General features: G+C 36.8%; 1 protein-coding gene across 1 annotated transcript in view; it reads right to left on the bottom strand.

The window, feature by feature from the left end:
* Positions 1–27,902, bottom strand: part of ODAD2 (outer dynein arm docking complex subunit 2) — an 88,638-nt gene that overhangs the window by 29,526 nt on the left and 31,210 nt on the right. Inside the window, exons 11-16 of the mRNA XM_072413403.1 lie at positions 20,992–21,201; positions 18,226–18,462; positions 14,567–14,677; positions 12,115–12,269; positions 10,189–10,431; positions 5,944–6,058 (exon numbers count right to left, since the gene is read on the bottom strand). Coding sequence (XP_072269504.1) covers positions 5,944–6,058; positions 10,189–10,431; positions 12,115–12,269; positions 14,567–14,677; positions 18,226–18,462; positions 20,992–21,201 — 1,071 coding nt within the window. The remainder of the gene's footprint in view (positions 1–5,943; positions 6,059–10,188; positions 10,432–12,114; positions 12,270–14,566; positions 14,678–18,225; positions 18,463–20,991; positions 21,202–27,902) is intronic.

Below are 27,902 nucleotides of genomic sequence, written 5' to 3'. Positions count from 1 at the left end.
TGCAGACAGTAGTGCTAATTGTGTTTTAGACTAACAATAACAATCATGTGACTTGTAAAAAAAGGGAGAGAAAAAGAAACAAGAAAGATAATGTACACCTCTTGGACACAACTGCACCTGCCTGCTCTATTTGCACAAGTATTGAGACATGGGTATATTTAGGAAACTTAAGCCTTTAAAGTGGAACTAAAGTTCCACTTTTAGGAATCCAGGATCAAACAGGCCATTACTGCAAAAAGAGATAAGAGATGTCCCTTCTGCAATAAACCCTCCTACCTATCTGATCCCTATGGGTATCTGTCAAAATGCTAAGCTGTGCATGCGGTGCTCCAGCTTTGGTTTCCAGGATACCTGGCAATACTGGTTTCCCCTTCACATTCAGGGAATAAATGAATGCAGGTGTGAGGTACGTCACCTGGTCAATCATGGTGGCTGAAGATTGTCTACAGAAGTTAAGAATGAAGAAGATAACGGTGCTGTGCGACAGAACAGGGACAGGTGAGTATCATGGGTTTAGGTCTGCTTTAAGTAGCAGTATAAACCCAGACCCCAGTAGTGGAATTGAGGTTGGAAGAAGGAACCAAAGCATGCAGTGTGGCACCAGGTACTAAATAATATAATTTGCTACTGCTGCAAGTGAGAAATGTTTTAATTTAGTTTAGTAGTATAGAGGAATTGCAGGCATACGGTATGTCATATCTCTGCTGATATTCCTATTCCACCTTATATTCGGTAAGAATGTAACTCTAAACTGTTTTTCTTAGCAATCAAAAAAAGCAATCAAATCAAGAAAAGTTATTTTCTGGAAATCATTTAAAAAAAATAAACAAAGGAATAAATAAACAAAACAGCTAACAAATCCTAATCACAAAGCCTATTCTCCAAATTCTCGACCTTACAATATGACATTTGTCAGAAGGGAGGAATTCTAAAACTAATACTTTGCTAATTTTGCCTTCAACACATTTAATAAAATAACATCATAAACAGCAGTGACATCTTTAAATTTGCTCATTCATTTGGTCTGATAAATGAACGCAGATCTGATCTTCTGTGCAAATGAAGAAATGTTTTTCTTTTTTACAGCAATTTGTGGAAGAAAGTACTGCTGGAATTTGAGCACAATGAACAGTACTGGTGTATAAAAGTTATTATGTCTAGATATGTGTCTACCAGCTGTTTCATGTTAAATCTGTTTTCTAAATGCTCAGAACCTCAGAACATTTGAACCATTAAATTAGGCTGTTTTGGTGGAGGGCTGGAATTTAGTTTTCTTAATTTTTGAAATTTCAAGAGAGAAAAAAAAAATGGAACATATTGATGATGATGTACTTTATTTAAGACTAGTGTAAGAGTGAAAAGTTATAAAAAAACATAACCTTAGACAAGTTTATTTTATAAAATAAAGATTAAAGTGAATAATTAAGGGGACCATAGGATCTAATAAAAATGTCTATTAAATTAAGATTATGTTTAGGAAAGGAGACTTTGAAGACAAGATTAGGGTTATGTTTCAGAGTAGTGGTAATTCCTAAGGAATAAATATTTAATTTATTAAAAATTTTAATTATACAAAGGAATTACATTACTCAAAGGGTATAAGAGAATTGTGATCCCGCAGGGCAATATTGCAGAAAAGGACAGGTGATGTCACTTCTGATATAAGCATTCTTACCTGCCTGATGGGTCGCCAAAAACGCTATGCTGCGCATGGGCACAATTCCCAGCATATCCTGGCTCTCCCTGCAGTTGCTGGCACTGAATGAACTCCCGTGCAGGCATAATCCTGGCAGAGCAATTTAAAATATCCAAAGATTGCAGGAAGAAAGAGAAGAAGAAAGAAGATGGCGGTGCGCTATGATGGAATGGGGTGAATCAGGGTTTAGTTCCACAGAATAGTGCACAAGCAGGTCAGGAATTAGGGAATTAAATTGGATGGTTAAGTGCTTAGGTAGAAGAGTATTCAGTATTAGAGAGGTCCTATAACATAGGAGATACTTTTTTAAAATACGCCTTAGGGGAGCTAATATTTTCTAACTACTTGGCGTCGACAGCTTCTTGCTGCAAACTACCAGTGCCGAATTCTCGGAGGTAGAAAAACAAAATATATCAATTTCTTCCATTAAACCATTTTTTTTTTCAAAACATGCATAACATTTCCGAGAACCTTCATATTTTTTAATTCTTCTGACAAATGTATATTTAATACATGTTGTGAAAATACGTATTATTTAACTGCTCAGAGATTGCATAGCTATGGGAAGTTTTTTTCCAAATCCAGAGGGAGTACTTCTGTTTCTCAAAGTAAACTTGTGCAAAAAGTTTAGAGCTTTAGCAATGAGGAAAAAATATACATTCTATATAAAACAGCACTAAATAGGCATTTTAACAGAAACGGTCCTTCTAGGATTTACCATAAAACTTGAAGGATTTATATTTGACCCCCTAATGTAATGTCTTCCAAGCATAACTCTAGGCAGTTAGAACTAATGTTGAGAGATACCCAACCTCATGAATTCTTGGGGGTTCCTATACACTTGTACAAAGGCACATAAAGCCATTTGACGGTGTCTATTATTGAGGGTTAACTTGTTAATTTGTTAATGTAAAACAATGCTTTGAGGGTTAGTTTGATAACCTAAATTTGAGGTTAAAGCTTATTACAGTATATAGATAAAAAACATATATGATGGTTGTTTTACCCTAAAAAAGATTTGTATTTGTGTCCACTTAATCCTGAGATGAGCACACAGCACACCCTTGTCTGGCAGGGCAGGGGGACCGATTTTACTAGGCAGCAGTTTATATACAGATCTTGCTCCCCCCTTCTCATTCTGTAACTGAATAGTGAAATAAAGCCAGCAAAATGATAAATTCACCATTCATAGTTCTCTGTCACTAAGGCAAGCTCAGAATCAGTACATTGACTGGATTCTTATGAGGTTTTGCCCCTACCCAATCTGAGCTTTGCTGTACAGGGGATTGCAAGTGGCTGATACTGAGACAAATATAGGCACTATGCATTAATGAAAACAAAGCAATATTTTATTGTGTCTTTTATATCTGCCTGGAATTCATCTTTAGAATTTTTTTTTTTTTTTTTTGCTACATTTTGGGTTACGTACAAGTTAAGGATTGGTAAAAGACAATCTCTTTTTCAGGTTTAAAGAATCTAAAGGAAGAAAGGTAATTCACTACTAAACTTCTGATTTTCCATAGAAGAATTAACCCAAGCAGCCTCTCACTTTCTCATCACTTTAAACGTTTATTAGAATGCATAGAAATCAGAAATGAAATGTTGGATTAATCGTTCACAGGTTCCATTGGTCAATCTCTACATCTCTGTCCCTGTCAGTACAACCCCAATGAAGATTTGGCAGCAAAGAGCTGCCTTGGAAGCGGGCACCAATATAGCACATGTATTTAATTTATTAGAGTAGATACATTTTTTTACATTTGTGGTCTATTGGTTTAAATGAATTTGTGAAAATGACCAGTTTTCCATCATTATTATAGATTTTATCTGTCTTTAGGCAGATGAAAAGTCTAACAATAAACACAGTACGTTGGCTACAGAAAGAGAATAGGGTAATTAAAATGCCTAATAGAATTTTGAATATATTGGAAATTTAGTGGTTCCATTTTTAGTAGTAGGATTGTCAGGTTTTTTTTTTTAATTTACAGCAATTTTTAAAATATTGTCTTATTCAATTTAATGTGCAGTCATTATAAATGGTAAAACTCAGACTGAATTTTAATTTGACTTAGTCACAGATGTTTTAGGTTTATTATCCTATAACAACCCATACATAATATTTAGGCTTCGAACATGTACTGTATATGTATGCCTGTATGTCAGTACTAGGTTGGTGCAATATTTACATCTTCAGCACTCTTTAGACTAACAGCATGGGCAAGTAGTGAAATGTGGACCACCCAATATGGACTCTATAGCCCATCTTTCTGGGAAGTACAATGGTTGACCATTATGTTTCAGAATGCTAAGACATGTAACCCCAAACATACACTGTCCCTCTGATTCCTCAATTCCTTATGATTGAGGAATCAGAATATTGCAACTAGAAGTAACACACTGTTAACTTCCTCCCAAAAATTTCACAGAAGAAAAAATAGAATGGTAACCAAAGTTAGATTCAATCTCTGATTTCTAAATGTACAACTGCAAATTTCATAAAACATGTTTCTTGTGAACAGGCTCTTATAAAGGAATTTTACTTACGATCTGTCAATACCTTTCAACTTTCTGGGGTGTTAAAGTCAGACACCTTTTACTACAATGGGCCTGATTTATAAAAGCCCTCTGAGACTGGAGGAGATAGATTATCATAGGTAGACATAGTGGATCCAGCAAACTTGAAAAGGGTTTCCTAAAAAGCATTTGCTATTACAGTGCAAATGTTTTTAATCCAGACAGGATCTTCCATATATTCTCCAGTCTTGGCCCATAATGCCCAGTGTATGTAGAAAAATGACACGTCCCAGATGGTCCCACTGAAAAAATTATTGTGCTGCGTGTAGTAATGCAATACAATGGCATTCACTGTCAAAAGCCCCACAACCTGACACACATGGACTGCAGTGCATCACAGTTAGTATAGTGAAGTTTAGTTTTTCCTTAATGTGTATGTTAATGCAATGAGGCGTCAGGTCTGAATGGGCTCTTACACTGTCTTTGCAGAACAATAACTGCAAAAATTAATGGTTTAGTGCATTAAAATATATTGATAGTTAAGTTCATTCTATAGAGGCCTATATATAAAATCAAAAAGGGGGACTCCTTAGGATGAATGGAACAAGCCCTTACACGTATATTTAGGTGTCTGCATGTAGTTAAGCTTTAAAGTAATGAAAGTGGAATATTTAACATGTTCATGATTTTATAAGCAGGAATTGTTATTAGATAAAATGAATAGCTACAGCAGGGTTCACAGAAATATTTAAAATATATAACATACAAATACAGAAAATATAAGGAAGTGACTAAAGGAAAAGCAGGTAAAAGATATTTTAAAAAGTGAACCATTGAAAAATTGTATTAAATGGTAATAAGATTGCTTTATATTAAATAACAACAGTCTACGGTAAATGGCTTAGTAAGTTGCTCCTCTATATAAACTGAATTGTTTTTGTTTAAGCTCATTTTTTGCCCATAAAAGAAAAAGTAAAATTCAGCACTTGTGAAATACACACATAAGTTTAGATTCATATTTTTAGTCTGTAATAAAATTTCTGTGTATTTTTTTTAATTTACATTTTAACAATTATTTTCTTTGCTATGTCCCTCTGACCCTTTCTAGTTATTTTAGTTCTACCAATTATGAACTAATATTACATACATACATTATTACGAATTATAAATTATTATGTATGGCAGCCCCTTTGTGTACAGAACAAATTGGATGCCAGTCAGCCTGACCTGATTGTGACGACCATCATACACAATGTTGTCTTTATGCTAAATGCGACAATCATAACACTTGAATGGGGGAAAAAGAGAAAATTTTCCCTATTGAAAGAAACTGGAGTTTTAACAGTTTGCATTTTTGAAAATAAAAAATATAAACACTTTTATTTATATTTATTTCATAGGCAGTGAAGCATGCAATAAGCAATCAAATTAGTAAAAAGGTGAAATGCGATTGGATGCTATTGATAACCATTTTTCTTTACCTATAGCTATCCTATCATCAGTTGGCAAGAGGATATTGAATTGTATTCTTCTCTGTTGGGTTGCCTACTGCACATAAAATATTACTGTGCCTTTCACATCAGACATAAGAAAACTCAGAAGGGCAAAATGTATCTTAGAATTGTTTTAGGACTGTAGTGTTATATAAATCATGCTTTATTTTCCACTAGCAAGCAAGCAATCTGAGAAGCAGAAAAGTGAAACGGGCTGTCTGGATTTTAACGTGTTCTCACCTTTGCGTTCTCGATACATGGACAGATGGCCCACGCCGCACTCGCCTGAACATCTGGATGAGGGTTTTTCAGCAGCGACCACAGCAAACGCACTCCGTCTAACCGGTCAATTACTCTGCCGCACAGACAGGCATTGAAGAAATAAACATTAATTAGAGCAATAGAAATGTAAACCACAACCATAAAGAATCAAATACATCTGATAATATAAAAATTGGTATGTATCTGAATATTTTATATTGAACTTGTTGAAAAATCCAATATTAGAACTTATTACATGCCACAGATTTGAAATTAAAAGGTATCTGAATTTCAAACCTGTATGGGCAGGGCTCACTTTTGTTGTATTTTATTATCAGTGTGAGTACTGTTTATAATATTAATACTTGTTTGTGTTACTTTATACATCATTAGTGATATAGGCAGGTTAAATTTGATTACTGCAATACCAAAAATACATAATTTACATATTGCAATTTTCAGTAAAGGAGGTCTATAATAAATGTAAACTATCCCAAATTCTGTAATATATAACAGAACATGCATTTTGTTTTGGATGTGTTACTATCATCTCATTTAAAAATCATGATCTTTTTACTTGTGCAAAAAGCAGCATGCAAAGTGAGGCAACCAATTAGAATCTATTTAATCCTGTGATATTATCACTTCTTGAATGTCTTCAACTTGTCCTCCTAGATTGTAAGCTCTTCTGGGCAGGGTCCTCCTCCTGTGCCACTGTCTGTACCTGTTTGATATTTGCAACCCCTATTTCATGTTCAGTGCTGAGTAAAATGTTGGCATTATATAAATCTTGTTTAACATAATAATAACAATAATATTAATCCTATATATTTTAAAATGTTCCTAAAGACAATGTTTAGTCTGATATATTTAGACTATGTGCTAATATTTGTGTGAATGGTATATATATTAACTCCTAAAGACACTGCTTTACAAAATATGCTAAATATTTTTAGGCAAGCGGTACCTGTAAAAAAAAAGATAATAATAATTGCCTTAACTGCTGCGCACATCTCTGAACTTCACTACGATGCTAAAAAATCTTCCACTAAAGTCCACTGGGAAAGCAACACTTCCAGCAGAGTCGATCTCCTGGTTCCACCTGCTGACCTCAATACACTGATCTACCTAATATATCCTATAATGGGGAGCGGTCAGAGGTAGTGTTTGTTTCCCAGTAGATCCCAGCAGAAGATTTTTTAGCATTGGAGTTTGGCAGCTATTTTATTTAAAGGTAGTGGCCTGCTTGGAAATATATTGTACAGCGTCTGGGTCCTTTAAATAAACAGTAAGAAGTCTTTTTTACTGTTTTTCTAGCGGCAAATACTTATATATTTTATTTTTTTATATATTTTATATAATTATAAAAGTACAAAGGTCACTTAATGGTTTACTTTATGGTGTCTGCACTTTAACAGTGTTATCCAAATTTAAATTTACTCTGCAGAAAAAGACTAGTTTTTTGGAACAGTTGGTCAGCACTGAAAACTAAGGGCATATCTATGGACAAATATTTGAAAGGACAGATCTCTACAACCAGAAGCTGTCTCTGCAAATCAGGGACACATAGCAGTGACGCCTTTACATTCATATCGGTAAATACTGTTATAAGGCATACTAGTCCTATTCAAATCTAAATCAACTCATCCTTTTCAGAGGGTTTTTAATGAAATCCAAACATGCTCCAGCATAAGGGCTCAGTCACGGTGTAATAAGCAAGCAATTTTCCAACACAAATATTTATTGCAGGACATTATTACTAGAAGAGGATGTGTATGTTTTTTAAATAACCTTTTTGAAAGCAGTTTTCTTGCGGACTGTCAGTGATGTCCACAGCGTGTTGCGGTGAAGGGAAAGCATCTGTGATACTGATACAGCTTTAAACGTCTGTAGCACAGTGCATCCTTTGTTGGGAGCATATAATGTTTAACTTGTTTTCCATGTGCCGCCCGCTAACATGACGGCTTTAAATACAGCTTTATAATTACTTAAACACACTCTAATCAAACTATCTTCAGGAGGAGCTGAAGAATGAATTATCATCAGAGTGATCACGCCACCATCTGTCTTGTGTTTATACATCAATCAGAAAGAGGATCATAACTTTACTTCAGGCTCAGCAGAGATCTTTACACTGAGCAATGGGCCAGACTAAACCTAATATCCCCTTACAAGCCCATCTTTGTGTGGGGACATTGAAAAGCTAAATCTTATGAAGATATGAAGTCAGCTTGAAAGACTACAGTGCAAAAATGAACAAGATGATTTTATCTGCTACTGAAAACATATAGATTTAAACTTTGCAATTTTACAATGGACCTTTATAAGCCTTCCTCTGGATTAGTTACAGATTTAGGGCTCTGTGGCTGCAGGTTTTACCCTTAATTTTTGTATTTTGACTGAATTTGAATAAAAATTTTTTTTAATGTAACACTACACTGAGGGGAGATACATCAAATAGCCAAACATTTGTGGACACCTGATCACCACACCTATTTGAGCTTGTTGGATATTCCATTCCGAAACCATGGACAATACCACCATTTGCAACTATACCAGCCTCCTCTCCTTTGAGAAAGCATTTTACAATATTTTGGGTTGTGTCTGTAGGAATTTGTGACTATTCAGCTATTCGTGAGGTCAGGTATTGATGTTGGATTAGAAGACATGGTTTGCTCTGGACCTTCCTAATAATCCCAAAGGTGGTTAGTAGGGTTGAAGTCAGGATTCTGTGCAGGCCACTCAAGTTCTTCCAAACCACACTTCTCAAATCATGTCTTTATAGTCTTGGCTTTGCATACACGGTCATGCTGTAACAGAAAAGGGCTTTCCCATAACTGTTACCACAAGGTTGTAAGTGAACAATTATCTAAAATGTCCATGTAGGTTGTATCATTTCCAGACCCCTTCACTGGAAACAGCTGCATTTAATCATTTAAAGATGTTTGGTGTAGGTGTGATAGTCTGGTGTCCACAAAAGTTTGGCCATTAGGTATATTTTTAGGCAATATACACAATAGACTTCTGCCTGGGAATCAAATCAGAACTGTCAAGTGTCATTGTAAAAAGCCCCTAATAATGGCCCAGATTTATTACAGCTCTGGAGTGGACACACTTTCATCAGTAAAGCTGGGTGATCCAGCAAACCTGGAAAGGATCTGGTCAAGTATTAAAAACATTTGCTAACCAATAGCAAATGACTTTTAAGAAATTCATTCAAGGTTTTCTTGATCACCCAGCTTTACTAATGAAAGAGTAAATCAGGGCATCTATCTTCGGACATTAAACTCCAAATCTCCACCAAATTTAAACCCCAGTTGGTGCTAGTTTCTTAAGATTAAAAAAGAACTAAATCTTAAAAATAAAAAACACTTTGACCTGTCAGGTCCTTTATTGCAGCAAGGACAGACAATGTCCACTCCAACAAGGCCACCGCTACGCTATTTTCACTCTGTTGTGGATATTTGGCCATCTTGAGTGGTCAGCTTGGAATGACTTGGTTGCTCCAGCATGTGGGAGTTCATTCAGTCCTGACTGTCCTAGGGGATGCCAAGATACATAGCATATCCCGGCATACTACACTGCACAGCTCATACTGAGCAAAAAGTGTGTTTTATTGCAGAAGGGGTATCACCCGCAATAAAAATTCTGCCTACTTGCAACTTTAAATTATGGAACTAGAATTCTGCTTTATTGTAGAAACATAGTAGAGATGTCTTTAAGGGCACAGCGGACATCCTCTCCAGTTATCAAAAGCAATTACATCATACATGAAGATCCACAGCAGAGGCTAAGCCCAACTCTAGACCTTTTCTTTGATTTTGACATAGTTGAGAAGGCTTGGAACATTTGTCACCTTGTTTTGCTATCTGTGTCCCCACTGCAGAAAATTCCCCAAGGAGAAGCCTTAGCATGTGCACATTTCTAAAGATCTACAAGTTCACTTAAAAGCTAAACCCTGTTAAAATATAAAAGAAGTTTGAATACAGAAATTAATGCAGCTTTGTACTCATTAAATAAATAACTCCGCAGAGAAAAGTTTTTCTTTTACAGACCGGGTTATGTTGTGTGTTACATATGTGAAATATTTTAGGACTGGTGGAGAAAGATAAAAAACCTCTAGCAGGTAAAACAGCAACCACATATATAGCTCATCTATGTATTTTGATATTTACACATGATTCATCCTTAAATTCAAAGCTCATACCAAATCTTGATACTCACGTCATATTATCTGGCTCTGACGCACAGGCTCCTACAGCTTTGGTAACGTTCACTAACAATGTTTTATTAGTGCTGGTAAGTAAGTTGACTAGGGGATTGATGCCGCCACATTTACGGATAATGGCCCGGTTAGCTGGCTCTTGGGCACATTCTCCCAGTGCACCAACAACATTAATAAGGACTTCTTCTGGCTGGTCTGTCAGCAATGTGACAAGGGTTTCGATGACTTTGAATTCTTGAAACCTTTCAAAAAAAATTACAATAAAAAAGATATGTCATTCTCAAATTTTTCCCTTGTAAGCATAGCTGTAGTCATTGGGATACACTTTCACCAGTGAAGTTGGGTGATCCAGCAAACCTGGAATGGATCAGGTGCAGGACTGAAAACATTTTCTAACAAACAAAAAAAGAAATCTGTTCCAGGTTTGCTGGATCATCAAGCTTCACTGATGAAAGTAAATCCTCTTCAGCCTTGGAGAGCTTTAATAAATCAGGCTCAATGAGTTAAAAAAAGATACAGTGAAGTCTAAACTTCCAACCTGGATTTATCCCATGGCTCATTACAATGTGGAATAACTATCATGATGACATTCTTATTGAAAACGCTAATCAGCAATGCCAGTTACCACATACCTGCTCACACGTGTAACTTTAAAATGACAGCACAAATAGCAAAGATGGTCAAGTACAATAACTCAAAAAGAGCATTAAAAATGTACTTAAATATTAACAACTACCTCCCAATAGAAGTGCACACTCTGTGTACAACAGTAACAGGTCAACATCTGATATGTACAATAATTATCATTCATACACCCCTACTGTTACTTTTTTCCTGGCTGCAATCACATTAACATGCAATAGTACAAAGTAAAAGCACAATACAGCACATAATCATTACAAAGAGTTTTCACTTTGTATGTAGTGTACTTCCCAGTACATTTTCACATGTCTACTTAAGCACAGTACATAAAAGTATTTTTAACCATCTCTAGTTTCCTTTCCAGTACAGTTGCCCTTGTCAATTTGCACGGATCTAAAAAACAAGACTTTTTGTTAAACCAAGTCACTATACAGATTGTTTCTTAAAAATTAGCCCTTAATGTCTTTATTGGTCAGTGTTGTAATATTCTACAATGCTCTTTCAAATAAGCTTCTTTATCCAGAGGAACCCTGTAGTGCTGAGAGAGGACAAGTGCTATGTGGTGATTCAGGCCTCTCTATGTTCGTCAGACATAAAACACTCTAATATTGGCTCTTCAGGGAACGTGCTCCTGTGAATATAGGCTTCCAACACCCAGAATGCGGAGCCATAAAAATAAGCACAATATGATGCTGTAAATCTTCAGGGCGTAAACTGATTTGTCTAAGTACGGATTACCTTTTTATCTGTAATATACCACGCCATCCATCAGCAGAAGCAGGCCAATTAGATGACATCTCTGCTAAGCTGTACAGCAGATGAAGTAGCAGGCCATATATTTTCCTCAGCTAATGTGTAGGCTAGCCATAAGTTATGTGAAGATTTGATGACTGGAGATATTCGGTTGTCCTGGCTCTTTTGCCAACAGCTGCTTATCACCGAGACTGATCTCTAAATGATTCCCTCTGAGGCGGTTTGATGTTTACAAGTGCTCCTGAAAGGTGCTTATTGTGTCAATCTGATCCTTGCCCTCTAGGCACTTGTTCCTCAAGCCAAAGACCTCATTTCGGCTCCCTGCTACTTTCATTACTTGCTGATCTTGTCCTCTTCTTCTGAACGAAATCCCTCACCCTGTCCCTGACCTTCTTTCAACTCTACCAGCTGGCCAGCAACGGCCCAAAACGGCTTTTAAAGTGAACATTATCACTGTCTGGGATTTAGATAATGCAAAACACACATCGACTAGGTTAGAAAAAAAGACAAAATCAAAATGTTGCTCATACTTTGTCACATTATCCCGGCTGATGGAACACTTCCAGATGGCACCAGTCACTGCTGCTAATAGCTCCTTATTGTCAAACTTGTTAAGCAGCAAAGCTAACGGCTGCAGCCCTCCATATTGTCTCACGAGATCACGGGTCTCCTCGTCCTCCGCACACTGTATATCACAAACAGAGAGAAATTTGAGAAAGATTCCCTATCTCATGCACCACATTCATTTTCCAGAAAACATTATTGGTTTTTGTGTTTGCGAATCAACTGCTTAAGTAATAAGATTGGCGGCCTTCGGTAATATGAATTGCCTTATGGAGTGGGAATTGGTGATTATGGCTTGCCTGTGGCTTTTGTAGTACTGCCAAAGCATCTCTGTTCATGTTATCCATTTCATAATACTTGGACATTTAATATGACATCAATAACAAATATTTAAAAAAAAAATAGCTGCTGCCACTTGAATTATAAAAGGCAAAGTGGATGACTTACACAGAGAAGAATGCTGGCAGGAATCATAATCATAAAACCTGATGTCATAAACAATACCCAGGCAGTAAAGAGGGCAAAAAATGAGGGAGCAAAGGAATATAATAAATAGAAGAATCTAGACAAACATTGGGTATGCTAAAACGCCTTGAAAAAAACAATAAGAGTGAAACTTTTGTTGTCACTTAAACCACAACATATGTAATTTGCAAAATCAAATAAAACATAATGTGTGGACATCATTATGGGGATTGTTGGAGGAGACAAAATGAAAGAGTGGCATGCCAAATGAGGTGATGAAAAAAAAGTTTCATTTTAACAAACATTTTGGCTTGGACATGAATTGCTGGTATGACTGAAACACCATTATATTTAACTGCGCTGCCTCTTTTCTGCTTGTACACTTAGACAAACATCCTAAGTGAAGCTCTGTGCAGATTAATTCTCTTCTTGGGGCACTAATATTGGCAATGGAGAGGCTGAACTATGAAATCATGCAGATACAGATGTTTTCTTTCCATCTTAAAAAGGATTACATTTTTATTTCAATTCAGTTGTAATTCTTCTTTGTCCAGTCTCTAAAGGATAACTTTATCTTTAAAGTGACCCTTTTAGAGGTTCAGAAAAATTACACAGGCACCGAAAGCAGCTTTATATGTTTGTATGTCAACCCATTTCCTAAAACTTCACCCTGCACCAACCTCCAAACTGATTTTATGCTTCCTGGTGGCTTTTATGAAGTCACTTGCTGTCACCATTGTGTCCTGCACTGGCAATGGGTCAGCAGGAGAAACCTGGAAATACCTATCACCAAATTGGGAACAGGGGATTTTGCCATGATTTATCATTTTGAATTGACTAGAGTTTATACATTTTTAATAGGTTTTATAAGCTTTAAATTGGTCAATAATTTAAAAGTTTAGTTACAGGTAGACTTTAACAGGTTCAGCCCCAGTTTGTTTTATATAATACTGTACCTCCTAAAAGTCTGGCAGTAAACTCTTCTACCAAAGTTTCTGTTCTGTTTCTGCCTTCTTTTTAATTTGATTTCTTAGGCTGCAGTAGAGGTAATCTTAATCCTCTAATTGCATTCTACATAATTTGGAGCAACTGAAAATCAAAAAACAGAGAGTGGTACATCCTTGTAATGGCCAAAACTGGTGTGCAGGTTCAGGGAAGTGCAGAGACTCAGCCACTGCAGTCCCCAGCTGATTTAGGAAGCCATCTGTGGTTTAACTTTCCAGAAGCACTACATAGCAATTATGGCTGAAATTTTTTTTATAAATTAAAGGACACACTTTTGTTTTGCATATAAGCAATATATAAAACTCTATATATCAATTATATTATAATGTAAATTTTAAATAAAGCCTGGCAACATTTTGTCCACTGCCAGCTATATAGTGGGGGCTGGCTGACAGTTAGGTCCCTACAATCACACTGGCAGAGTTGACACGGTCAGAGGGAGCCTAATGTCTGTGACAGTCCTCAACTGACTGATTTTTATAAAAAAAGAAAAATTTACTTGAAATGAGGAAAAACACATATTGCAGAACAAAACTTTTAATCAAGGTAATGCCTCGAATTTATATTTAACTTAGTGCAGACTTTTGGAAAAAGCAACGAGCCAATCAGAAAAGAAGAAAATATTATTTTGGGAGAGCCTTGTAGAGATACAGTTAACAGAATGCTTGTGATGCCCTATTTTAAAGACATAACATTTGATTTTTGTTTGAAAATTTAAAAATCACTGAAGACAATTTACAATTAATGATAATTGCAAAAAAGAAAAAACGTTTTCTTCCACGAGTCTGTGTTTATACTGTTTCTGTTTCATTAAGGTCATGAGCTCAGGAATTTTCTAAACAAATCTGCTGTACCCAGGAAGAATCATTATAATAAATACTTTAGAATTTAGACATTTTAACTACAAAATGATAAACAGCAGAAAATAATGAAAACATGATTATGTACCTTAAAGATAGCACTAGCACAATGCATCTGTAGCTCTTGGTTTTCACTGTTCAGGTTTTTCACTAGATCTTCAATCATCTTCTCTGTCTTAATTGCAAGCCTATAACTTGGCTGAAAAAAAAAAAAGCGTTGAATAAAAAAAGATATGGTATATATTAGAACATGGCTTGTACTTGCAAGTTTATACTTCTGAGTATGACAAAGTCACATAAAATATTATTTATTAAAGAAGGTGTAATCTTCTGTTCACCAACCAAAGGACATTGTTTTGTTAACGTAAAGGGTACTTAAACCATAATAATGAACTTCCCTTATTTGGTATTTTTCAATCTGTTAAACATACCATTGAAACACTGTTATATTTGTGTGAGTGCTATAAATATTTGTAAATCAGGAACTTAAAACTTTCAGTGCCCTGAAGATTGTAATGTTCCTGTAATTGTTGTTCCTAGCTATCTCTGAAGACTACAGAACCATACCCTTCTGGTATGGAGAAAGAAGAGAATAGAGTCTTGTAGTCCTATATTTTTTTGTTGATCTGTTACAATTGGGTGAGTAAGATTTATTAAAATATGTTGTGGGCATAATCATCATGCAATCTGAAACTGAATGTTTGTATGTCCAAGATTTCAGAGTTCCCATGTGAGCTTACTATTATTATTATTTTTATTATTATTATGGAACTGATCTTTCTAAATGTAAACCTATCACAAACCAAAGTTTATGATCAATATGTTTATTACAGGTTATCTTTATTAAAAAAACAAAACTTCACATAAAAACAATTAGTATATCTAGAAATTGTCAGCTGAAAATACATGCAAATCTTGACCCTTCCTGGTAAAGTCAGACTGATTTAACTCCCTCCAAAGACTCTGTTAGTCCTGAAAGTCACTAAAAGTTATTGGAATAAAAAAAAAATTAAAGGCACCAGAGGCTGAAATAAGTGTGGCCAAGCTGAACGTTTACAGGAAAAGCTTACATATGAATTCAGCTGTCAAAGGAGATGAAGCTTAAACAGGGCTGGGGACTCTGTTCCCACCCCCTAGGGATGGCATTGAGGCAATCACCAAAACACCTAGTCACATGAAGTGGAGTAGGTCTTTGCTTCCTAGGTGTTCTTAGTGTGGTGATAAGTGGAGAAAAGATGATTAGGTGCTGTTAGTGGGGTAATGGATATTAATTTACTGCTTTGCCCTGCATAAAAAAGCACAAGGTTTCCTTTATAGTTAACCTGTAATAAAAAAAAAACTTGCTACTTGTACCTTGTACTGGAGGCACCGGATCAGAACTCTTATAATCTAGAGCCCCCCTCCCCAAGGATCCCTGAATAGCAGGGTGTAATACTGTGCAGACAGCAACCAGCTCTGATTTGTCCCTCCCACGGTGATGGTAACAAAGCTGCTTGACAAGGGTTCTGAGCAGTCCACCCCCACCAATCAGTATCGGGGTAGTAAGTGTATTGTTTTTCCACTTTCTCTAAGAAAACTTAATATAAATTTCTGCCTTTTCTGGTTTTTATGTAGCGATTACCTTATGAAAATGTCTTACTGGAACATTATTGTTCCTAGAAATCTGCTTTTTGCTTTATTTTCATGTGGTTTTATAGTCAGGCCTAAACACTATATAAAAAGCTATATAAAAACCACACTAATATATACTGTACAAATAGATATCTTAACACATTAAACAGAGTTCAAAAAGTTAATGGCAAAAAAAACTGTGCTTGTAGCGTCTGACCTGCTATCACTTTACAAAGCTTAATAAAATTGTTCAGCCTGAAATTGCCTATTCTTTAAAGAATCATCCAAAGTTTACATCATCATGCTGTTTTAATTATTTAAGTACCAAACAAAAGGTTAATCAGAAGACCATTCGGCTTGGATGGTAACCCTATAACCATCTATTCCGTAATAAACACTAATGGAGGATTTAACAGAAGAAGTTTCAATTAGTTTTCGTGCAGATGTTTTTAACCCGGTGTATCAGGGGACTCCAATCTTCCGATACACCATATTTAGAACTTATGTGGAAAACAGAGTAAAAGGTTATTTCTTACAAAAATATACAATTCTCATTTTATGCTCTTCTGGGGAAGAACAGTCAAAAACATAAAAATATAAAACCGCAGTTATACAACCAGACTCGTGCCAAGATAAAAACGACCAATAGGTCAGATTTACATTTGATATTATGCTATAATAATATTATGAATATAGGCTTTAGGAACATTTTAAAATTTATGTTCCTATCTGACCTGGTATATCAAATGTAATTTTGTTCTATTTGTTAAACTGCTTAAAAATATTCTTTAAACCCTATACATGATCACTTTTCCCTGAAAATGATTTAAATTATGACTAGTATTTTCTGCTTGTGATTTGCCCTGCTAAATATCTTTGCATCTGACACATTATATATATAAAAATAGAAAACTTAAAAGGCAACTACGGTCTTTGTCTATTATTTTAGTTTTGCATATAGAAAAAAAATAGTTGTAAATCATCTTTCTATTGTTTAACCTTTTTTTAATTTTTTTGTACACAGGACCAGCTATATTTACTTGTTGCATGCATCTTCCTGTTTTTTTTTTTGCTAGAAAATGTTTTGAATCCTAGACCAGATCTCTTCCAGGTTTGCTCTATCACCCAGCTTCACTGATAAAAGTGTATCCTCTCCAGCCTTGGAGAGCGTTATTAAATCAGGCCCTATATCCTCACAAAGCTCACAGACCCGAAGAACTACAGCTAAGAAATATGAGCAAGCAACACGTTCTACTCTATTTTGTGTATTTTATTCTGATGGTGCCATCTCAAGCAAAGCTAAACCCACCAATTTTAAAAAAATTGCAACCAGGCAGGCACAAGACAGGCATCCCTTTTGCAATAAAATTACCTTACCTGCCTGATGGCATTTTTTTTAATTGCAATCCCTGTTCTTTTGTAAGGCACTATAACCTTCCTTGCCAAACCTTCCTGTTTTGATCCTCAGCCATCTTGTCTGACCAGGCAGGGAAGACGTAGGTCCGGTGTATGCCCATGGGAGTTCATTCAGTTCTGGCAGTTGCAGGGGAAACAGAGATGCGCCAGTAATCCTGGCTTCCTACACTCCCTGCGCAAGCACAGCTCAGTGGTATTTTGACAGAAGATGATGACAATGACCTGTCCCTTTCTGAAATAAAGCCCTGTCTGATCCCAAATTTTAGTGGATTTCAAACTTTTTTGTTTCTTCCCATTTGACCCAAATTATATTCAGAATTTAATTGACGCTAATTTTTAATCTGATTACCTAAGTGTTCAAAAAAAATTTAAAAAATGTTTTTAAACTGTGTGTAAATTCCCCCACCTACTAGATTGTAAGCTCTTCGGGGCAGGGTCATCCCCCCCTGTATCACTGTCTGTATTCGTCTGTCATTTGCAACCCCCATTTAATGTACAGCACTGCGTAATATGTTGGTACTATATAAATACTGTTTATTATTATTAATATGAATAATAATAATAGAACTAAATTTTGCACAAAGCCTTAAAAAATCATCTAATTGTTTCCTTTACAATTTAATTTCATAAAAAGCCCATGAATGGGATTTGTTATAGATTCATATAAACATCAAAAAAATATAGGAATGTTGTTGTGTGGAAGCAGACACAGGCACTTACCTCTGAAGCACATTCCTGCAAAGTGCCCACCACAGGTATCAGCATATTTGAATGTGGAGATTTAAGAAGTCTTGCTAGTAGCGGGATTCCTCCAGCTTTACGAATTGCTTCTTTATTTCTTGTGCTTTTAGAACAACTCCAAAGAGCCAAAGCTCCACACCGTGCCACCTCAATATCCTTCTCCTGCTCTGGAGTCAGGTTAGAGGACCTCATAGGAACACAGTCCAACAGTCCCACCTTGAAGACAAAGTTATGTCCAAATTAGTAAATTATGACCATAACGACCTATATGCCTCCTAACTTATAAGCTCTTCTGGGCAGGGTCCTCTCCTCCTCCTCCTGTGTCACTGTCTGTATTTATCTGTCATTTGCAACCCGTTTAATGTACAGCGCTGCGTAATATGTTGTTGCTATATAAATACTGTTTATTATTAATATTATTAATAATAACAATAATAATATTCCTTTAATGATTTTGCCAAAATAAACGAATGCTACCGTGCATACTGGACTCACGATCCATCTATTGAGACGAGCCTTGGTCTTATATGACCATAACCAAAAACTAGACTCATTTGTACCTATGTAAAATGCTAAATATTTTTTAAAGTTAAACCAGATTCTGAGCTTATGACCCTTTAGCTTCAGTCAGGAGTGAAATGTAGCCTGAAATAGGACATTTGGAGCCCTGTGATCTACATAGACTGTTTTCCAACTTTTGCTGTACAATAGTTAGGGGTCATTCGGTTGTCATGGCAGAAGCTATCAGACTTCACATGCCCTCACAACCTTACCAGTTCCTGAGTAGTTTTACACTTACATAGTATCGAAATGACAGGAAGAAGACAAGGGCCCTTGGTGAATAGGATATGGTTACTGCATGGATTCCCATAGCAAAAGATCATCGAAGACCAGAGTATACCTTTAAAGCAACCCTGTCACCAATGCAAGACAAATAAAATTTAAGGCACTCTGTGGATAAGGAACCTTTATATTTATTTGTCCGTTGGTGGCGAATCATTACAATCTTGCAAAGCTCTGGGTACAGCTGTATCATTCTCATCAACCCCACTAGATGCTGTGATTTCCACTGCTGAACCCTCTCAATCACTACAGGCCAAGTAGTAAAGTAGGAGTTGATGGTAGGAACTACAACACTGGGCAGGGGACACTATCTGACCCACCCAGAATGATTCTATAGAAGTGGCACCTGATGTTTTACAAGTGAGGTAAAATGTAACACACCACCTGGCTGACTGGTAAGTTGTTTTCTTGCATTGGGCACTTTTGCTTTATTTCTCACAGTTGTGACGGGGTCTCCTTAATTTTGTTTTACATAACAACTGGGCTAAGTAAAAGAAAACTAAACTGCTGCAGATTTTACTTTAACATAAATGTTTTTTTCCTGCTCCCTGTACAGAGAACAGATTGAGGACTGTTTTTGTTTATTTAAAGTACAATTGTCTTCTCATCAGGCATCTATTAATTTTTATTAAGTGTCTTTGAAACAATCGGTATTTTCCAGACGCTGAACATACCCACGAAAGTTGCATTCCAGTCTCCCCCCAATTTTCATTTTAAAGATCTCAAATGGAATTTTTTTTTCCTCCAAAGCATTTAGAATGGAGCAGAGTTATGGAACTGGAAAATTACTTATTGAAAAGTTGAATGTAGAGGCCAAATGTGGGAGGGGCTACTGCTAATGCAGTATACTGCCCCGCTGTCAATGATTAATTAATTCTGCTCATAAACTTTACAAGTTATAAATCTGTCTGCCATAAATCGCAGCATAATGAAAATCCCAGAAATTTTAAAAATTGGCAAAACACAATTATAGCATTGGACATGTATTGTCAATTTTACGAGTGCTTACAAAGGGGCGGTGTTGAGGTATCGGGTGTTGAAACATCAGCATTTTATCTTTAGTAAAAGTCACACAGCTCTTTTGAGGTTTGTTTTTCTCTTGAGAAATACTTGTGATAAAACAATACCACTTTTTCACAGTTTGAGGATTACTTGGACAGAAAATTTTATTTCCACTAACAAAGCAACATTGTTCTAGATTCAAAACCAAAGCTATGTATAATAAATGCAGCAGTACTTCACGGCCCAGTGCTCTCACTTGGGGCTAGGCATCTCACTTGTATATCTTTAAAGAACACTAAAAAACATGTTGAGCCTTTAATTATTTTGCTTCCAGCATGTTGTTTGGAGGTTTTCCCTTCATTTCCTAATCCAGTGATGCAACAGGAAGTGAGAGGAGAATGGATTATCCTTTTTGGGAGTTGTCCCCATTTGAAGGATTTTTCCAATCTCTATGGATTTTACAATACTGAGGGCCAGACTTTTAAAAAATAGATACACTTTCATTAATAAAGCTGATCCAGCAAACCTGGAACAGATTTCTTAAAAGTCACTTGCTATTTGTTAGCAAATGTTTTCAGTCCTGGACACATTCCAGGTTTGCTGGATCACCCAGCTTCACTGATGAAAGTGTATGCTCTCTAGCCTTGGAGAGCTTTAATAAATTAAGACCTAGGTCTCTGAACAACTATTCTACCTAGTAGGTACATAAACGACTCTAAAAACCTGACAGGGATTAGAATCTTACCCTGGTCTAAAAAAAAAAAAAAAAAAAAAAGAAAAGAAAACGTTTTGGCTTTACATCCACTTACAATTTACACTTTGATCCTAAAGTTGACCTTGATGCAGACCATTAATTAATGCTTTTGAATTCTAGTTGCAATCAGTCATCAAAACACTTACCAGTCTCTTGATGCCACCGTGCTGCCTTACTGTCCGCCGGGCCCTCCTGAACTTTGCAACATTGGCAATAGTTTCAGCTGCCAGGCATTTCAGATCCTTGTCCTGGCAGTCAAGTATGTTCACCATTATCTGCAGCCCTCCATAGTCAGCAATAGCAGATCTTATTTGTGAATTATGACTAATTTCCTTCAAAATCTTCAAAGAACCAATCTGAATAAAAACATAAATAAACATGGCTGAAGAGACAAAAAAGCACCCTTAGACCCAGTACACAACCTTATTTTAAATCTTTTTTATTTTAACATTCTTATTGTGAATACATTTACAGTATTATATAGATAAAATCTGCCACGTTCAGGCTAAATCAGACATGGGCAAATTACAGCCCATTGGGCTTTTTAATCCGGACTGTTTTTGCACATTTTTTATCAGTTTATACAAACACTCTCCATTCATCTTATACTAGCCCGGCCTGTCTGTCAAATTTTAAAACACATTGTGGCCAAAAATTTTGCCCACCCTTGGACTCAATATTTATTTTGTCAGTGTAGCCCTAAGCCTCCATGTGCCAGTGATCACAGGGGAGTTGTATGTGACAGCCAGGAATGAGAGCCACCAGCCATGCAAGGTGTTGGATGTTTATTGTTATATTCTCAGCACGGGACATTGTTCAGAGAAACAATTAAAGAAAACCCTTTTTCCAATTTCTAATAAAAGAAAAACCTGTAAAAGATAAGTTCACATACTTACTTTTCCAGTCACTAATACTGCTGAATGCCACTCCTAACCCTTGATGATAAATTAAGTACTTTAAATTTAAGGTTCTGATAGAAAGTGCTAGTGAGCTACATTCATACCAATGCTTTGACTAGTCAAGTATATGATTCAGAACAAGTATAGACATATAGAATACTGACTTTTTCTACGTTTTTATGCAACTTCACAATGCATTAATTGTAAAGTCTCTTCCATCACTGCTATGCTGAAAACAATGGTCTACCCTTAGATCCCTGTAACCCTAACGGTAACCCTTGCCATGTAACATGAAGCCCTTATATGGATTCTCACCTCTGCTGAACCAGACCTATTGTTCCTAAAATACTGTCAGTAAAATCTAGAGCTTCAGTGATAGAAATCGTATTGATGTCAGATGAACAAACAAGTGCTAAAGGTATAGGGCTGTTCTGTTCTATGGAGAGGAGAGGGGGGAAAAGGAGAAAGCAGCACCCTGCTGCGCTCTCATCCCTTCACTTCTATCTTGATTCCTCATCGTATGTCATTGTCAGGACAGATCGATGAGAGGGGAGAAGGAGATAGGAGAGGGGTGGTGGGAATGGGGATGTTCCCTGTTGTCCCTGGGGGATTCAAGGTGTGTACAGTTGGGCCTCCCTCTTTGGTAAATACAATTCAAAGAATAGTAGGGAGCACAGAGAGAGAACACAAAGAGGTACGAGGCTCAAGAGTATTGTCAAACTATGAAAGTATTGGTACATATTACCTTCATATATAACAAAGTCATACAAATACATAGTTCACAAACATATTTTTGTTAGAATGTATAGAGTATGTTATATTTCTCTTGCCTAGTTCTGTTGAAAAGGAATCACAGTAGTAGGGACATTGATTCAAGCTAACGAAACATATTATGTTTGTTTTGCCTAGTTCTGTTCTAGGTCACATAAATAGAGTAAGTTCACCAGACATAATATTGCTAGCGTGGACATTAAACAGCAAAGAATATATATGGGAAACCAAGAAAAAGTGATAAGACCGTGTTTTCCGTATATAAGTCCCCGACCTCACAAACCTCTTTCTTTGTGTTCTCTCTCTGTGCTCCCTACTATTCTTTGCATTTTAGTGCATTCTCAAACCATTTTAATAAATTAACTTCATCACACCAGGAAGATGTGAAGCTATCAAAACTTTTCCCACTTGTTCCAAAACTACAATAAAAATTTTGTTTCAAACCTAGGAGGCCACTTAAAATGATAACAAAACCCTATGGTTGTTTGATTGGATGTTCATTTGACTTGGAAGCACTGGTATGCAGCTAGCTTTCTGTGCACATCTGTTAGTGGAGATTGAACAGGCTCTTGTCATGGTCCTACACACAGTACCTGGAGACATAGGTAGATCTTTGGAACTTGGATTAGTTCCAGAAAAGATATAGTTGATTATATTTATTATTTTACCTCCAGACAATGTTTGCTTGTTTTTTATTGTCAATAGAGAGTTCCCAAATCTGTCTGACTTCCAAACCTGCAAATTTACCAGACTGAAAAAAAGCCTTGCATTAATACAGTGAAGTTCATCCTCTGCCTAAACTCCAGCTGACCTCATTGCATTTACAGAAAATAGTCCTCTGTGTCACAGGGGCCCCGGACCCCAGCCAATCAGACATACAGTAAATGCTCCAGAAGTTAGTTAAATTCCTCAAAAGGAATATTTTTCTTTTTGACCCAGAACATTATAACATGGGAAGCTGAACTGCTAAAGTCATCTAAAGTAATGAAAAGCAATTACTACTGGAACTAGAAAAAGGATGAATACATTTCCAATAGATTTCCATAAATATCATACAGAAAACTGGTGTGAATGACAGGTCAGTTCTTTTTACAGAAATTCAACAGCAGTGAGCCTAAAGGAGGTGATTAAATGAAAGATCACAAGCCTGTCAATATTTGGTGCGAACATGCAAAAAATGTCATTACTTTACCTATGGTATTAAAAAAGTATACTGATGAAGCCAATATGTGTTTAAGAAAGCACTGCTAGCAGTAAAGTTACTGCTAGTGTATTTTAAATGCAAAGCAACAAGCTCAGTGTCACGCTTAGGAAGACTGAACCTCTGGGGGGCGCTATGGCTTGCACAAAAGTGGCGTGAGCCCTGAGAAGGGCCATGGCACAAAATCTAAGCGGTAACCAGGTCTTCTCCAGAGCCTCTAGTGGTAAGAATGTTGCGCTGCTGGTTGCGGTCCTTGGGCACACCAGGTTGGGCAGGAGGATACATGGTAGCAAATCACTAGGCAGAAGAATTGTCAAGGAAGGCCGGGGTCGAGGCAGGCAGCAAGCAAGAGAGGTCAGGTCCCAAGTCAGGGGTCAAAGTGGGAAATTTTCAAGTTGTAATTTGTAATCTTCATAGTATTTCTTCTTTCTCACTTCCATAAGTACATGGAGGAGAAAAGAGGTGAGGAGGTGGTAAAAAGTTGTCAACTGCTACTCAAATATTCCATGCTCTCCTGCTTTTCCATTCCTCCATAGGAGCTGGAAGTTCTGGACCTCGGTATCAGATTGAGCTCACACAAAGATAACTTCATTCTACTCCTTGTCAGGTGACAATGTGGGGTCCGAGCGATAGACCATTCAGGCATCAACAATGCATCCTGGGAGGAGGTCACATATTTCCCTAAACCCAGAAGCACCATGATTTTAATAGGGGTTCCAATGGAGTATTAGGACTTGAGAAGCACTGTAAATGTGAGTAGGAGAACCTGTCACTTTACCTTGACTGATCAAAGTGGCAGCTAATCTTTATTTACATCATTGACGGTGCTAATTTATCAAGGGTATGGTATATAGATAGTAGTAGTCAATCACATGCAACTGGACTTTTTCACCAATGTTTGAGATGTTTCACTACTCATAGAAGTAGCGTCCGCGACTGTAATGAGTATCAGGAAAGTATTTAGTATTAAAAGCCACATGGGTAACTCAATCCCATGTTAAGGCAAATGCTGACTTTTCAAAAACTTGACAGGTGCTGTAAAGCTGGTAGAACCACCCTGCGCCACTCAGGGTATAATTCAGCTGCTATGGAGCTATGATATCTAGGGGCATATGTTAATTGCTTAGGGATACATGAATGAAGGTGTGAATTGTTAAAAGTTCTTTTAAACAGAGCATTGTGTGTGGGTGACAGTACCAAATCCCCTCCAAGTGGCTCTAAAGATTTTAGTATGTTCCTGAAACTCATTAATTTAAAGCTAATTGATGAAACATCTTCAACAAGCACAGGAAAGCACAGGTTTACTTTAAAGTTAAGGCTGTAAAATCTTGAACTACCTCATTTTTTGTAAATCTGACAAGTGTGCCATTATTTTACTTAACAGAAATACTTGCAAAGCTAATGTTCTTAGCACACGGGTACCTTGGAAAAATGTTAGTTTGACTCACACCCGCACAGTATCAAAGCAAATAAGAAGGCCTTAAGCGATGGCAATTACATGCTTGAGTGTTATTATATTAAAAATTTTACAGTGTTACATTGAGACTGTCTAATACGCATTCAGGTTTGTGTTATTGGACCTTAGAGGACAACCTGCTTGCTGAGGCTTGGAAGCTAGCCTCCTGCTTGATCTTTAGCGGGGTCATGTGGCCAAAAGGGATTTATGAAGTAACAGAAAAAGGAAGACTGCTGTTTCAAAGAGAAGTGTACACGGGATGGCATTTAGGGTTGAAATACGTCTGTCTCCAACTAACAAATAGTCATAAAAACATTTGTTGGGAAATCTAAACTACACAACCTTACCTAAACAGAACATGCTGTGACCACAGCGTGTTATGAGCGCAGCCTGCTAATTTGATTACATGTGTACAGGAGGTCTCGCTTGCGTTATTTTGGAAATCTAGGAAGAGGCTCAAGTCACTGAGGTAAACTAAAACCTGAACTTTCCAAAAAGACTGTGTGGAAATAACTGAGAACGATTAAGAATTAAATGACAATTGAGTTGGTGTGGCAGCAAAGTCACATAAAATCAGACATAATTACATTTAAACAAATTATATTATAGAATGTTATTCTGGGTAATGTTGTTCGGGTTCTTTGCAGTACACTGTGACCCATGCTCCTCTGCTTTGGTAAAAATAACATTGTAATAAGGATCTAAAGAAGGCAGGAGGTAATTAGGGGTAAAAGGGGAATTACTAGGATAGAATAATAGAACAAGCACACAGCCTGTGAAGTGTATGTCACCTCCAATGCACATGCTTGTTTCAAGTCAATGACCAACCATGCTATGAAGGAACAAAAAGGATGGCAACCAGGATTAAATGTGTGAGAGTTATATCATGCTGGTTGGGCAATCAAGACCGCTGTAGATCGCAAATAGAAAGAAAATGGGGGCGGCCTTCAACGAAAAATAGGGACAGGTGAGTATAGAGGGGTACGGTTCCACTTTTGAGTGAAAAATAAAAGGAGCTCACAGCCAGGGAAGTATATGGTGAATTCTAATAAATATGCATGCTTCAGGTCAATGACCAACCAGGATGTGAAAGAACAAAAAGGATGGCAGTTGGGATTGAATGCAGGAGTTAGGTCATCCCTGCCCGACTGATCAAGATGGCCAAATGTTGCAACTAGGAAGAAAATAATAAGCACCCTGAGAAGGAACAGTGTCAGATGAGTATAGCAAGGTTCCCCTTTAGGATGAATCAGGCTTCTTTTGAAAAAAGCAACTAAGGAATCTGTAAATAATCCACAGTGAGTTCATAGTAATACCCATCAAGTCCGAGAAAGCCACTGATGTGTGGGCACCAGATGATCCCCGTAATAATACCGATACAGGAACAATGAGATCAGTGTTGGTATAAGCAATACAAAATGCTACTAATGTGATCAAAGTCAAGAACACTGATAAAAGGAGCAGTAAGAAGGTCATTATCAAAATCAACCCTGAAAAATTGTCATCTGCTGATTTTTGTTCAGTACTGCATCTCGTGGCTCTTTTGCGCACATTTGTGCTCACTATGGCAATTTAAATTGAGGCCTGAACTTCTTCTGCTTCACCAATAGGTATGCCTGTTTGCTTTTTCTCTAGATGAAGTCTGTCCCTTTCTTTCCTTTCTGGACGGATATTGTACTCAGCTTGTCTTCTCTTATCCCGATTATCAGCCTGTTACCTCTGACACTGTCATTCACTTCACTGTTAACTTGTTCGGAACCTTAACCCTAACCTTTGTCTACAATAATCTTGGCCATTAGATTACTGACTTTGCTATTACCTACTGCTTAAGATGACCATCAGCTCTGGATCTGTCTTACCTGTTGTGGCTGTCAATCGAACTCCATGACAGTCATGGCGAAGCCCACTGACATACTAAAATTTCTGTAAGTTTCACTAGGGTTATTCACTAATGATGTGCAAACAGAGGTCACAGAACGCCTCACCAAGATCAATACGTCACAGTATGGCTAAAGGGGAGGAGGAGTCCAGAAGAAAGCCTATTGAGATAAATATTTAAAATTATATCATAATAATTTAATTTCAGGAAAGAAGGGACAGCCTTGACCTCTAACACAGTTTCACATCTTTCCAAGTTGCTTCATCCATGCTTCTATAGTCTGTTTTGTAAAAGAGATGATTTTGCTCATAGAAGCCAGTTATCTACCATCTAATATGGACCAATAACTGGTTTAAAATGTTTGGAGTTGGATGATGTGGGCAACACAAATACTTAATCTTTAGGTTTATTTTAAAAGAAAACACATTCAAACTATAAAATATTTTTTTCAGGTTTTCAGTCAAGCATTGTAAAATGACTAATGACTGTTATGTATGTCACTGTGAAGCAGATGTATTAAAAGTCTGTAAAGGAAACTTAGGAACAGATGAGTGAGCAGCCAGGAATGAATCTGGAGATACATCCACTAACAGATCCCTGAGAAGAGATTAGAAAAGGAAAGCTAACCATTCTTTTGTCTGGACACTAAATGAGTGGAACATTAAGAATATTGAAGTAATTTAGTTCTCAGAAGCTGGAAAGTTAAGGGAGTGGTCGCTATGTCACTCAGAGACCTGCTGGATGATGACTAACTATGTGATAGCAGTTTTCATTACAGGTATTCCTCACAGAGCTCAGTTTACTGATAGAATAATAATAATGGGGAGGACTGCTGTCAGTTCTGGGAAGTC

This window comes from Pyxicephalus adspersus, chromosome 5, assembly GCF_032062135.1.
Source record: "Pyxicephalus adspersus chromosome 5, UCB_Pads_2.0, whole genome shotgun sequence".
Taxonomy (NCBI): Eukaryota; Metazoa; Chordata; class Amphibia; order Anura; family Pyxicephalidae; genus Pyxicephalus; species Pyxicephalus adspersus.
The sequence above is the reverse complement of the archived record's forward strand: the minus strand, read 5'-3'. Positions and strand labels throughout refer to the sequence as shown.